This window comes from Protopterus annectens, chromosome 11.part0 (assembly GCF_019279795.1).
Source record: "Protopterus annectens isolate FY-2018-M chromosome 11.part0, PAN1.0, whole genome shotgun sequence".
Classification (NCBI taxonomy): domain Eukaryota; kingdom Metazoa; phylum Chordata; order Ceratodontiformes; family Protopteridae; genus Protopterus; species Protopterus annectens.
In genome coordinates, this window is record NC_056745.1 from 617,764,245 (window position 1) to 617,780,038 (window position 15,794).

Here is a 15,794-nt window from a genome sequence, read left to right on the forward strand (position 1 = left end):
TGCAGCCCGCCCGATTGATGAATCAGAAGGTCTGGAACTAGGTCCAGAGTCCAAGGCTGCTCGAGAAGATGGCGATGCAGGAACAGGAACCATATTTGTCGAGGCCAGTAAGGAGCAATGAGGATCATTTTGCAGCCCAATATGGTAGCTTTCTGTATTAGCTTCGGGATTAGGGGAAAAGGAGGGAATGCATAAAGATGTCCCTGAGGCCAATTGTGGACTAGAGCATCTCTGGGGGAATGTCCGGGAAGTGGAAGGAGAGAGAAGAAGTTGCTGCACTTGCTGTTGAAGGGAGTTGCAAAAAGGTTGCAGCAAGGTTGGCCCCATTTGTGGAAGATTTGGTCCGCAACTACCTGATTCAGAGACCACTCGTGAGGCAAGAGAATTGCTCTGCTCAGCCTGTCTACTATGACGTTGGACCTCCCAAGGATGTGAGTTGCGATCAGAAACCGTTGGGAAGAGATCGCCCACTACCACAGTCTGAGTGCTTCTCGACATAGGGGGTAGGACCTGGTTCCACCCTGCTTGTTGATGTATCACACTACTGACATATTGTCCGTTTGAATTGCAATGGTCCCGGTAGGAAGAGAGTCCTGAAGAGCTTGCAATGCTAAGAGCACGGTCCTCATCTCCAAGATGTTTATATGCAGATGGTACTCATGAGGTGTTCTGCCCTGATAATGCCCCCCCACCCGATCAGGGAGGCATCCGTGGTCACCATAGCAACTGGAGGGGGGAGTATAAATGGTCTGCCATGGGACACTGATGTGGAGACCATCCACCACGCAAGGTGCTCCTTGCATGCTTGTGTGATCATAATCATGTAAGACATGGGAAGCTGCTGGAAGGACCACTGGGTGAACAGAAGCCACAGAAGAATCCTCATGTGAAAACCAGCTAGAGGGACAAGTATGATCGCTACTACCATGAGACCCAGAGTTTGGAGGACAAACCTGGCTTGGATTTTTTTGCATGCTAATAAAACCTTCACATGTTGGCGAATCACTAATATCCTGTCTGGTGGAAGGCTCGCTGACATGTCTTTGGTATTTAAATTTGCACCTATAAAGGTGATAGATTGACAGGGCGACAATGCAGACTTTTCAAAATTTATTGTGATACCTAGCCTGGAGCAAGTCTCGATAGTGCAGTCTCTGGCTCGCAGAAGGTGATGCCTGGTGGTAGCAGTGAGGAGCCAGTCGTCTAGATATGGAAACACCTGGAATTCTTGCTGTCTCAGGTGAGCGGCAACTACTGCCATACACTTGGTGAACACCCTGGGGGCTGTGGTGAGACCAAAGGGCAGAGCTCTGAACTGATAATGGCTGGCTCCCAGCCGGAAGCGAAGGAATCTTCTGGAGCATCTGTCCATTTTGATGTGGTAGTAAGCATCCTGAAGATCTATAGAGCACATCCAATTGTCCTGACCCAGGAAGGGTAAAATGGACTGTAGCATGACCATCCGAAACTTCGTTCTTTGTACAGACCTGTTCAGTCTGCTGAGATCCAGAATGGATCTCCAGTCCCCTGTCTTTTTTGGTACCAAAAAGAACCTTGAGTAAATTTCGGACCCTTGTTGGTCTGCTGGGACTTGCTGGATGGCCCTTTTTCTTAGCAGTTTTGAGACTTCTTGAACTGCTTGGTCCCTTAGATTGGGTGGAACGTCTGGAAGGGAACTTGTTTAACCTTAAGGGAGTGCGAACAAAAGGAATTCTGTAGCCTCCGGATATAACAGACTGTACCCATCTGTCTTGTGTTATGTCTTGCCAGGCTCTTGGGTACAGCGATAATCTTCTCCCGACTGCCTCCAGAGGTGGGCAGCCGGGCAACCATTCAGGGATGCTGGAAGGGCTTCTCAGAGAAGGATTCTCTGCTGCCCTGATTTTGCGGACTCCCTCTGCCACGAGGGCGGCGTCTATTATTGTTCCCTCCTCTGCCCCTGGAGGGGAACTCACCAAGTGTGCCCGGCAAGGCTCCCTGGGATTTCCGGAACCACATCTTCCCACCCTTGGGATATGGTCTGGAAGGAGTGGAAAAATGGACTCCTATGGCAGAGACAGTCTTGCCTTCCTACTCACACCTGGTAAGGGTGTCCTTCACCTGTGATCCAAAGAGAAAGGAACCATCAAAGGGGGTGTTGGTAAAAGATGCTCTGAATGGTTCTGCAAAGTTACATAGCCACATCCAAGCATGCCTCCTTAGGGCAACGCCTGTGCCTGCGGCTCTACTCGCACCATCGGCTGCATACGAAATGAGCCTCATGGATGAGTTTACCACTGAATTAAGAGTCGCCAGCTGGGAGGCTGCCTTAGCCTGGGCCCCCTCAGCTGATGGATCTCAGAGGGCATCTCCAAGCTCTTTAAGGAGATCCCTTTGAAGACGGGTAAAGTGGCACAAATAATTCAGGGACCTCATGGAAAAGGTCGCTGAAGAGAACATCCGCTTCCCATATCTCTCCATCGTCCTGGACTCCTTGTTAGGGGGATAGACAGATGAAGAAGTTTCTGCCAACTCCTTCTTTGTGGCCACCACTACCACCATGGCATCAACGGGGACACCTTTAGTCAAAAACTGTTTCTCCTGTGGTGCAGTAATGAATTTGGCAGGTCTTCTGGGGGTCGGTTCCACTGTGTCTGGAGCTGACCACGCCTTCCGAGCCACCACAGACATCAGTGGGTCAAAAGGCGGAGACACCCAGGAGGTGGAAGGTCAGGATCCAAGTGCGTCCAGGAATACCGACTCATCCTCGGCAGGGCTTAGGGCAGTCCAGTTCCCCCACTGCCTAAGCATCTCAAGGATGTCTGAGAAGGAGACATCTTCAGAGGGGGATCTTGGGGACCCTTACGAATTCTCTAAGTCGGTATCAGATGTGACAGACTCAGGGGAGTCAACATGCTTCCTCTCTTGCATTTCCTCTTATGAGGTGGCTCCTCTGAATGATCAGGGGAGGCCTCAGAAGAGGAAGATACACCCAAAGGGGTGTCCTGGAGTGCTGGATCCCCACGCTTGGGATCTGGAAGAGGGTCAGTGGCTGATGCAGGCACCATAGGGGGAGGAGCCGATGGGGTCGATCGTGGGACTGACTCGGGGGCCAGTACACTCATCACCTCGAAGGTGTCCATGCCCGGATGCAGAGAGGGCTCCAGTTCCAAAGAAACCAGAATCCCTCTCCACACCGAGGGGGATGGCTCCGAGGCAGATGTGAGAGCCGAGCTCACCTGAGCCGAAGCCCCGTGGGGGGAGAGCAGGGTCGCACAAGGGTCCGATGCCACTCGCCCCCTCTAAGCCAATGAGGTAGCCCCGGCGCCCAGATCCCTCCAGGGACAGTATCATGGAAGGGATCGGAGCCAACGAAGGAACCGAAGGAGAAGGTATCGGAGCCGATGGTTCCACGACTCGAACCCCAACGAACTCCGGCTCCAAGCTCAAAGGATCAGTCAGAGGAGGAATATCTACAGACGTGGACAGAGCCGACACCTGATGAGGGGGGCTGGACAACATTTTGGCTAGGGCCTGTGATTTTAGCAGCCTACTGACCACTCTTTCCAAGTCATGGTCCGAAAGTCTTGAAGACCGAGAAGAATGGGATGAGCGATGACTACACTCCGACTGGAGCAGAGGTGATCTCGGAGCCGAACGTATTGACTCCAGAGAAGGAGACCTGGATCTTTTTTGACTCTCAGACGGCTCCGAGGAACATGTCGGAGCCGACTGGGAGGGAGGAACATCGGTTCCAGCCGGAGCCGAGATGGATGGTATAGTTTCACCCAACCACGGCTCCGAACAGGGAGCTGAAGGTTTAGCTGGCCTGGAAGATTTCATGGGCTGAGCCTTGGCCAGTGAATCTTGGGGCTTAAGCAAACCCCTCAGGATCAACTTGTTTTTGCGCTCCTGCAGGACTCTTGGACTGAAAGCATGGCAGATCGAGCAAGAGTCCTGCAGGTGCATGGTGCCCAGACAATAAACACAAGAAGTGTGACCATCTGTCAGAGACATCTTCTGACAGCATGAGTCACACTTCTTGAATCCGGACGGCTTAGGATCCTTGGACATCCTGAAGGAAAACCAAGGAACAAGAAACACACACAAAAAGGTTAAAGTAACTAACCACTAAAAATTACACACAACAGTTACCACAGCCAAACTACAAGCACTACTACAAACAAAAACTATAGTTAACTATCACTAAACACTAACAGTGATAATAAAGGAATTTTTTTTTTTAAAAAAGGAGATAGAGAGAAAAGGTTATCCTCTAACTTAAACGGAAAACCTTTCTGAGGTAAGGAAAGGGAGAAAAGGGGGGAGGGGAAACTCTCTAATTAAAACGAGTTTCTGAGGAAAAGTAACAAGGATTAGGAAGAGACTAGCTACAATACAACAGTTTTATCTAAACTATCAATTCTACACTAAAACTAACAGTTTTATGACAAGAAAAAAGATAATAATAAAGTTTTATACGACCTGAGCCAGTAGAACAACCTTGCAGCAGAAGCGGCGAATGAGATCTGGGTATCTAGCGCCAGGCATCATGGGATATAGGGGGCCTCGAGCCAGTAAGCAGTTCTCGAGCTTTTGAAGATGGCCGAGTCAGAGCCGAGAATCGGCTCTGAACCCCAACCAGCAAGAATGAAGGCGAGATAGACAACTTAACATTTGCAGTTCTATCAATTGGGGTAAGGAAAGGTTTGATTCTGTAAAGACAGACAAGTTTTTTATTAATGGTTTTGATAGTTTGATTGATATGCGCATCAAACTTCAGGTTGTTATCAACTATGACATCCAGTAGTTTAGTTTGGGCTTCTGTGAAAATGATAGTGCCATTGTTAGCAGTTATGTTGAAGGCTGGCAGGGGGGCCCTGCATGTGGGGGAGAAGAGGAGCAACTTAGTTTTGTTGGGGTTTAGGATTAGATGTTGATTGGAGAGACATATTTGCACTGTATTGAAGGTAATTTGGGTTAATGTGAATAAAGTAGCTGGTGAGGTGTCGGAACAAATCAAGGTGGAGTCATCTGCATATTGAATGCAGGTAGCATCTGGGATGAGTAAATGAAGGTCGTTGATAAAGATGGGAGAAAAGAAGGGGTCCTAGTATCGAGCCCTGGGGGACTCCTAATGTGATGGGTAGATGAGATGATAGCTTGTCCTGCCATAGGATTGAAACCATTGGAGTGCATGGTAGTTTAAGGAGAAGGCCTTCAAGGTATTTATAAGCATTTTGTGGTCAACCATGTCAAAAGCCTTGGACAGATCTAGAAAGAGTGCTGAGGATAGTTTGTTATTATTGCGGTTGTGGTTAATGACGTTAGAGAAAGAGAGGAGGGCAGAAGTAGTACTGTGGTGTGGCTTAAAGCCATGCCGAAAGTAGGACAACAGCTTGTTCTGTGTGAGGTAGTGCATGAGCTGTATGTGTACACACTTCTCCATAATTTTAGCTAGAGGTGACAGAATAGCTATGGGTCTAAAGTTTGACAGTTCAGTGGAACTACCTCTTTATGGAGAGGTATGACATGGGAGATTTTCCATATAGTGGGTACAGTAGCTTCAGATATAGCTCTGTTGATCAAGACAGAGATGGGGTACGCTATGGTGTCAGCAGCCTTTTGCAGACAATATGCTGGGAGGAGGTCGGCAGCCAGGGGGGTGGGTCTTAGTTTCTTAAGTAGGGCATGAATAAGTTGAGTAGGAACAGGTTGGAAGTTAAAGTATGTTTGGGTACTGGGTGTGGCTACATTAGAATTAGAGCCATCGGGACAGAGTTGGCTGTCTAGAGACTGGATAGTCTCTGTGAAGAAGCTGTTGAAGTTATTAGCAATGTCTACTGGGGATTTTTCTTGGGAAGCTGAGGGGGGTGGAGTGGCGGTTTGGCCTCGGTGGAGTAGTTTGTTTATTCCTGCCCAGAACTTTTGAGGTTTGTTTTGGTGTTTTTGCAGTAGATTGTAGTAGTGGTACTTTTTGTCTAAGGTTATGGATTTTTTAGTGTCATTCCTTAGCTGTCTGAATCTTAGTTGATCAAGTGGGAATTTTGTTTTTTCGGTAGGTGGCCCGTGCTTTGTTTCTGAGTGAAATTTTGGTTTTGATATCTTTAGAAATCCATGGTGCAATGGTGTATGGTACATATATGTCAATGTTTAAACTAAAACTACTCAGGATCTCAGTATACTACTCCCAGACTAACAGGCTGGTAGAGCAGTACAACAGGACTTTAAAATTCATGTCAAGGAAGAACTGGGATGAACTCCTACCTTGCTTCCTATCTGACACCTAAGTAGTGCACAAGCATCAACAAGATTTAATTATTTTGAATTTCTGTATGGCACACACCACAGGGGGGCTTGTTAGACATCACCAAAGTAACAAGGGAAGAGAAACATCACTGAAGCACTACACTAGCCTACAAGACAAATTAAAAGTGGTACTACACATAGTCTGACAGCATATGAAAAAAGTACAAGCCTCCAAGAAGGGAGTTTATAATAGAAATGCTAGGAACAGAGAATTTCAGGTCAGCAAATTGGGTTTAGCCTCAGACCAAAACACTGGACATGGAGGTCTTTATAAGGGATCTGCCTACCGCAACCACAGTATGTGCTCTTAGCCGACATTAGCAAATCTTTTGTACTAAAAGTTAGAAAAAGAAGCTTCCCCAGTGGGGGTACTTGGCTGAATAAATCTATGCAATGGCAGAAGCAATGACAATGTGGTGTTCAGAATGACGCGAACAAAGATCCTGCTTTTGGAACTTACAGCAAGACAGTCTGAGGATCTTACGCTCATATGTCTGCTTATGTACCCCTATGTCCACAGGCTGAGGTCATATACAGGATATATGAAGCATCCAAGAATGTTTAGCCTTTAGTACACTGGCCAAACGTTGGGATACCTCAGCAGGATAAACATCAGTTTTGGGGGAACATTAGAGAATTTCAGGCCAGGGATCAAGTACTACTTAGTCCTCTTAGTCTAGAACACATTTTTAGCCAACTGTTAGTACCCATTGAGGTCATATAAGAAAGAACTGACAAATTATACATCTATACAAAAAAGAAACAGAAACAGTGTCCCTGAAAAATATATCATGTGAATGTATTAAAGCCTTGGAAAAAGGCACAGACCTGTGATAAATTTGGCACCTGAGGCTAGGGTCTGATAAGGAGAGAAGGCTGCTGTCCATTCCCAACGTCCTGACAGGTGAAACATCAAACCTCAGAAATAAAAGGTACCAGAATTCTACCATGAAGCACAGGTATTGGGAGAACTGCCTAGTGAACCTAATTTGATTAAAAATCATAAGACAACATGAGGAGAAGGTTAAGCTTAAGCCCTAATGGTTCCCATTCCCAACAAAAGCAGCTTGAGAAGAAATAAAAAAAAATTGTTATAATTAAGAGTTATCAGAGAATCTGCTAGTGTTTGGAACAGCCCTGTAGTTTTGGTTCCAAAACTAGACAGAACAATTAGGTTCTGCAATAATTTCATGAAAACTCAAGAATGTTTCTAGGTTGACAGTTATCTTATGCTTACAGCAGACTAACTGATTAAACAGGTAGGTTCTTAACCATCCTACATTTTTAACAAAAGGATACTTTGCAGACTCCTCTGATGGATAAAGCAAAAGAATACTATATTCTTGACAGCTGGTGGCTTATTTCAATACAAGGCCCACCCATCTGGCTTCCATGACGCTCTGACTACATTTCAATAAAGAATACTGTACTTTAAGGCTCACACACAATGTGCTGATGCCCACTTTCATGATGTAATCACACATAATAAAGACTGGGATTCATGCCAACCCAAGGTACAAGTTGCTTTAAACTCCCTTAAGTAGGAAGTGCTCACAGTGAATGTTCATAAAAGCATAGCTGCCATAACAGGCTAAGTAAAAGGGAGGGGATTATCAAAGCCCAGAAGAAGAAACTAGAGGCAGTAAGAGACTAGCCAGTACCAAAACCAAGAAGCAGGTTAGGACTTTTTGGGCTTGGCTGGATATTGGATAAAACTTGTGTCACATTTTGTCACAATTGTATGCACTGTCACTGACCAATCTAGGGGTAAGATGCCCACAAAATTGAAATGTACCACAGAGGTAGGGGCTACCTCTCAACAATTAAAGAATATATTATGCTCTGAGCCTATACTGCATTCCGTGCTTACTTTTACAGTATACAAAAAAGTATCCAATGGGCTTGGGTGCAGTACTGTCCCAGAAGTCGGGTGGAGAGAAGCATCCTATTTTTACCCAAGTAGAAAACTGACTAGAAACGAGAGCAGATATTTGTTTAGTGAACATGAGTGCCTGGCCAACAAGTGAGCCCCTTGGTCCTTAAAGTACTGTCAGCTAGGAAGGTAGTTCACCATTCTCACTAAACACCCCCCCCCCCCCAAAACACCAGAAGCAATAAGGACAATATAAAGATTAATTGTTCAGTCTTATCATTACAGTCCTTCAATTTTAAGATGCATCATAGACCTGGTGCCAGCCACCACAATTCAGATGGCATATCCAACAGTGTGTAATGAACATCACTATGGCTTAAAAGATTTTCAAGATGGGGGGGGTCAAATGAAATACAGAAGAGTAGCTTCCACCAAAAAAAGTGCATGGCTTTATATCAGAATGAGTTGTATTACTCTAATTATTTGCGTAGCACATACCCTTTTAACATGAACTCAAGGTATCACTGTTAAACACAAGTGCCAGTGAAAGTTGTATAAAAATATGACACGGTAGCCTTAGTTAGGTGTTAAGGAACCAGAGGAGTCTAGATTTCATAAGTGAGAGATGCAGACCTAGAGTACAATTCTGGAGAACAGACATTTAAGCAAGGACTGTTTGCCATAGGAGATACCGAATACCCATTAGCCTGAAAGCAGACCAGAATCAGACAGTTTTTTCTTGGACATATTCAGCACTCAGGTGTAAATACTGTACTGTATGCCACTTCGTTACAGACCAGAGACTTGCTTTTTATATTGTGGCAACACCAGCCTTTCATTTAACTTCTATAACACTGTTTACAACAAGGATCATCACATCAGCTAGCTGCATTATTCTCAGACATACACTAAAGCATATGATCACACACATGCAAACACCATTAAAACAGTGGGTTAATGGTTAGGACATTAATAATAAAGTGTTGTCCTCACAACACAGATGTCTCAAGGACCTTCATCTTGCTTCTGACCTATACAGTGTGAATGTGCTACATAAAATATGATTGCACACAGCTGTAGCTACCTAAAATGGTAACCTGGGCACCAGGTCCACACACACACACAAAAACACTCCTCTGATATTGAGGATCCAAAGGCTCTCATCTCCTCTGAACTGTAGTAATGTAGCAAACAACATTAGCTATCTTCTTATTGCAGTTACAGAGGCAGCCAATTACCCACTAATACACAAATCTCCATTCATTTAATCAGCCAAAAAGCTGCACATCAGCATTGCTGGTCACACCCAATTTGCCCCGCTCTAGCTATAGGTCTGTGATTATACATTATACTGAAAAACAAACTCTCAATAAGAAAATTTGCTGCATATATGAAACAAGTATATACATACATACATACATACATACATAACAAAGAGCTCTGGCTGAGTAAGTATGCAGATGACTGCAATCTAGGAGCCATTACAGTGAATCTCCAAATGATTTAGCTATCCTGCAGGAAAGGTTTGTTACAAATAAATGATACCAAAATCATGGACAAACTAAATGCCAAAAAATGCATTACTAAATCCCTTGGGAAGTCATCTACCCTGAGGAACTACCACACTGCCAATATGGAAATATATGTGGACAGTGGCCCAACTTTTGACCATTATGTAGCCACTGTCATAAAAATATCCTTCTATATTGCACAGCTTATAAACAAAGAGATTGTGTCTAGATCTAGGGGATGTCATTGTCCCCCTTAACTCAGCCCTAATTATGTCAATCACATAAGTATAAAGCCATAAATCCTTCTTTGAAACATATCCATCCAGACACATGCAACAATTGGAATATCTGCAGAGATACCTTACTAAAAAGATGCAGGGCCTAAACAACATGTCTTACATGGACTAAAAGCTCTGTCACTATACCTGGCTTGCTATACACTGCTTAAGAGGTGACCTGTGTCTGGCATACAAAGCTTCCTCTTACCCATCCACATAAAACAAAGCTCATCTCTTTCCATACTCAAGTACAACTTGGATCTATAAATGGGAAACAGAATATTTAACCCCAGAACTGCCCCTGTACTACTAATGGGCAGAAGCAGCTCCTAAATGCTTTATCCTATGCATGAGTCCCTTAAAATTATCTGTGGTATGATCCCAGTTATTCTCATTAGGAGTAAATATAAAATTAATTGACTATGGGATGGGTAAGGCCAATCTCAAACCAAAGGAGATAAATATAAAAAGGGAAACTGGCTAGGCTTAAAATGGTCCAAAGAACAGTTAGCCTAGTGCTTACATCTGAACATATCCAAGTAATATCCTTTACACTCATGTATCTAATGTGAGCTTTCCTGTGGATTTTTCCAGACTGAAATTCGTAATGTGTTCCAATGTAGGAGGTTACATGAGCTGTGGACTAACTATATTAAGGTCGAAGCACAACATGACAGTTTTGTGCAAGGCCTCTATATAAGAATCAGCTTACGAACTTTTTTATTCAAATATACACACCATGTGCCTGTGCATTTACAGTTCACTCACCTCCCATTAAGCTGCTGACACAAACAACTCTATAAAACAAAATATTCAACACACAGCAACTAAACAACACCATTCTCCATTTAGGTTTCTATGAAACAATCATAAACAAATAAAAGCAGATGGTAATGGCAACTTTGCATCAGGTATAACGTACCTTCCATGAGGGATCCTCATTGGCTAGCATGTGAAAGGAGGCAGAGAATAGATTAGTCAAGCAATGCAGTGAAATGTAAAAGTCAGTGGTTTAGTAAAGCATGCCACGCAGAAGATGATCAAATGCAGACAAGCAAGACATTGACCTTAGAAGACCTCTGCAATTATTTAATAAACACTCAACACAGCAAATGTATTTAATTGTATAATTTATTCAAGTATTCAATATATGTGACTTGAACAGTGATATTTTTAAATCAGGTTGCTAGGATTTTGAATTCGGGGCTCACTTTAGTCTGCTTTTTTTTTTTTTTTTTTTTTTTTATACGTAGTTTTGGTACCTGATCCCTTGTGATAATTGAAACTTCCCTCCCAGCCAGCTGCTTCAGTTGTCCTCCCCCAGATAAGAGATATAAATCCATGCACTCATCTCTAAGGGGCAAGGGTCTGAATGGAGGAAGTGGTACTGACATCCTCTCTAGGGACTGGAGGATTTTGCTACAGCCTTACTGTTATCCTTCATACATACTACATCCAAAGGATGTTGTGCAATGGGTGTACATGAGGGTAGTGTCTCCTACTTTTGTAAGAGGTGTCATCTCAAGAAACCAGCTCCTTAAATACAACATGCCTTTGGTGATCCCTGGTCTTCACCATGGAACTTACACAAAGTATGCACCATGGGCATATGCCCCTCACCCCCCTCCTAAACAGAGAAGCAGGCTCTGTCTCATCATCCATTTCTCTTCCTGGCCTCTTATTATTTGAGCTAATCAATTGGAAAATCATCTAGTTATCTAGTTATAGTCACAGTTTTAACCTTTTATGCTACAGAGATAGCATCACTAAATCACAATTACTCTCTCACACTCTACTCTCTGCCTAGTCTTCATACTATATAACTAACTGATGTACACTAAAACAGAGACATATTTGTAATTTATAAAAATGTCATGTTGAAGCCCAGAGACTACTCTTCACATTGCATAAACTATTGCCTATCTACTGCTCATTAAAAGCAGAATGTGATATGTAAAATAGTGAATTTGTTCACATTGAGACCCCACCCCCAGCAGCCACGGGTTTTCTTAGTGTTGGAGCCAGACTGTCTGTGGCATCTGTCACTCAATGTGTGACCTAGTACCTTTTTTCAACTTTTCTGAAATCTGACCTTACCCTCTCCAATCACCCGAGGCAGATGCTGGAAAATGGACAAAAATGGGGTACCGTGCTATGTTTGCACTTAACCAGCCAGTGCCCCCTCCCTTCCAAGAATACCAACATTTAATTAGCTGGGACACTGCCATTACCTGCTTTCTAACAGAAATAAGTCAAGGCAGCAGAAAGCCCAACAGCACTGTTTAAACAAAGTCCAGTTGTAACAGTATATTCACCATAACTACAGATGTTTACATAGTAGGATCACTGCAGCAGTATCATGTATAACATGTGAGAATGAAACCACAGATGGACATCCAACTAGTAAGTCCAACTTCCAGTGCTTTTAGACATCTCCAAATGATGCCAAGCCTTTTCCATGCAAACTATTTCATTTGAATAAAAAGTTGCACTCACCATAACATTCCATCTGTGTTGTCCATTTTCATTCTTCCTCAACTGATGGGTTCGGATCTGACTCAGCCACTTCTTCCAGATCATACAGCTCTCAAGCTCCTCCAACCTAATGTACCTCAGATCGGGTCTGCTGCCTCTATATGTAAAAGGACAACCAATAACAGAATAAAACAGAGGTAGAATATGAAAATGGAAGCTGCAGCACAAGAAAGGAATAGAGGTTCCCACACAACTCTTAGATCTCTCCTGAAGCCAAAATGAGGGGGTAGGTGGGCAGGAAGTTGAGGAAGAATGAAAATGAACAACACCGATGGAATGTTATGGTGAGTACACAACTTTTTTAATCTGATGATGTCATTTTTATTCATTCCTCAACTGATGGGACACAGTACCCAGTTACTACAATACTGGAAGGCCACTAAGAAAGGATATTCTAGAGCACTGCTGAGCCACAATCTGCTCTGTTCCTAAAAATCAAATCCAGCTTGTAATGGGCAGTGAAAGTGTGAGGACTAGCCCAAAATGCAGTGGCACAAATATCATCTAAAGATGCTCTGGCCCAAAAAGCTTAAAAAGACCACCATAGATCTCACTGAGGTTTTGGTAGAAATAAACCCAATTTACCATAGACAAAAGTTATACAGTCAGTCAACCATTTGGGCAATGTAACTTTAGATATTGAGATTTCCTAGTATAGTAGGAGAAAAGGAAACAAATAACTAATCAGATTTTCTTGGTTCTATGAAAGTAGAAATGCACATTCAACAGGTATAACATCTACGCTCATTTATTTGAAAAATTTGAAAAGAAAACTGGGAGATTAATAACCTTGTTAATATTTTACTCAGAAGCTACTTTAGCTAAAAAGGATGGATTAGTTCTAAAAGACACTCTGTCCTTGTGAAAAATCAGACAAGGAGGCTTTGAAAACAGAGCCTGGGGTTCAGATACTCTTCTGCCTGACGTAATAACCACTAGAAAAATGGTTTTCCAAGATAAAAATTTTAGGTCAGCTTTGGTTGAACATTCAAGTGGATACTGAATTAAAGCCCGAATCATTATACTTAAATCACAAGGAAAATTAGGATCTTTTAATTAATGTGCAAGCAAAAAAGCTCCTTTGAGATAGGCCTTGCGTAATTTAAAGGAGGCTAGTGTACAGTTATTTTCACACATATGGAAATCAGAAATGGCAGCTGACTGAACTCTAATAGTCAAAAAATAGCTCCTTCATTACAAACTGAAGCTAAAATTTGAGGATTGCTGGTACAGTAGCTGAAAAGGTTCCAGATCTTTGCTAAGGGCCCACAAAACAAATATTTTCCATTGCTCTTGTAAGTCTTTCTAGTAAAAGCTTTATGAGAAGAAAGCAAAATATGATGGACCGGGGAAGAGAACCCGGGCTGTCCCGCAACTATCAGAACTGGAGAAACCATATGGTTAGCTTGAGGCCTGTTATGTCTGGATGGGTTTTGCCTGTCGGGTGAGAGAGGAAGTCTGGATTTGGATCCAGAATCCATGGAGGATGTAGAAGGTGAGGCCAAAGGGACAGGAAATAAACCTGACAAGGCCAAATGGGGTCAGTGAGCATAACCGTGCTCTTCAACTGACGTACTTTCTGAAGAAATTTGGGAATTAGTGGTAAGGGTAGAAAAGCATACAGGGTCTGTAGGGCCAGTCGTATATTAAAGCATCTCTAGGTGACTGCCCTGATGGAGGGATAAGGGCAAAGAACCTGCTGCACTTGTTGTTGAGGGGAAAGGGGAACAGACTGCAGCATAGTCATTGACAGACCACACGTCAGGCATCAAAATGAATCTGCTTAGCTTGTCCGCCGTCATGATGGATTACCCCAGAATATGCATTGCTACTAGAAAGTGATTGGAAGAGATCACCCATTGCCAAACTCTCACAGCTTCTCAATAAACAGGGTAAGATCTGGTTCCCCCTTGTTTGTTGATGTACCAGACTACCAACATATTGTCTGTCTGAATCGCAAATGTCCCTAACAGGAGAGTGTCTTAAAAAGTCTGCAATGCTAGGAGGACAGCCCTCATCTTTGGGACATCAATACGTGATTTGGCCTCTTCGGGGAACCATGTGCTTTGGACCATCTTTCTAAGATGTGTCCCCTGCAACCTGAGCTAGGAAATGTCCATGGTCACCATGGCCTTGGGAAGAGAAAGAACAAAGAGATGGCCATCGTATAGTTGGTTTGTGTGAATCCACCACAGAAGATCTCTTTTGCACGCTTGAGTGTTCCTGACAGGCATGGATACTGGATGTTGGAGAAAGGACCATTGAGTTGACAGGAGTCCAGTGAAGGATCCTCATATGGAACCTGGCCAATGAAACAAGGGTGATATCTGCTGCCATGGAACCCAAAGCCTGTGGAATCAAACAGGCTTGAAGAGATGAATTCTGGATCACTTTCTTTACTTGGGATTGTAGAGTGTTTATTCAAGTAGAGGGGAGAGAAGCTATCTGACTGGGGTCAAATGCACCCCTATAAACTCCAGACTCTGTCTAGTGGCGAGTTATAATTGACTATTATTCCCACAAGAAAACAACTGGAGCAAGTAGTCCCTGAACTTGAATTAGCTGATGATGGGTTGGGTCTGTAAGGAGACAGTCATCTAGATAGGGAGACACCCAGAATCCCAGCAGGCTCAAGAGACCTGCTACCACTGCCATGCATTTGGTGAACACCCTGGGGGCTGTGGTCTGAACTGATGACTGGCTCCCAACCAGAAACACAGGTGTCTTCTGGAGCTCCTGTTAATTTTGATGCAATAGTATGCATCCTGAAGACCTATCAAGCACATCCAATCATCCTTCTGAAGCAGGGGCAAAACAGACTAAACCATGACCATCCGAAACTTTGCATATTGAACAAACTGATTTAACTTGCTAATTGGTCTCAAGTCCTTTGTCTTTTTTGGCACTAAGAAGAATCTTTAGTAAGTTCCAAACCCCATCTGATCTGGGTGGACCTCTTGGATGACTATTTTTTTTCTAGTAGCTGTTGTATTTCTAGAGATGCTGCTTCCCTCTGACTGGGTGGAACATCTGGGATTTTCTTTTGGACTGTGAGAGAGGCTAGGGAAAGTGGTATGGTATAACCTCTGGATATAATGCTCTGCACCCACAAATATTTTGTGATAGTTAGACAGGCTCTCTGGTGCAGGGCTAAATGACCCCTGATTGCTTCCAGTGAGGGACAGTACGGCCTCCTTTCAGGAGCACTGATAGGGCCCATCTGAGAAAGAATCTTTAGATCCCTGGTTCTGTGGACCACCTCTGCCGTAAGGCCAGCATCTTCCATTTGAGTTTCTCCCATTTGCCCCC

At 43.7% G+C, this 15,794-nt stretch overlaps 1 protein-coding gene across 6 annotated transcripts in view; it reads right to left on the reverse strand.

Annotated features, from left to right (window-relative positions):
* Positions 1-15,794, reverse strand: part of PHF21B (PHD finger protein 21B) — a 2,393,713-nt gene that overhangs the window by 443,545 nt on the left and 1,934,374 nt on the right. For all 6 annotated transcript variants that reach the window (XM_044088084.1, XM_044088083.1, XM_044088082.1 and 3 more), the window contains one exon: positions 10,873-10,895. In XM_044088084.1, the coding sequence (XP_043944019.1) occupies positions 10,873-10,895 (23 nt within the window). The remainder of the gene's footprint in view (positions 1-10,872; positions 10,896-15,794) is intronic.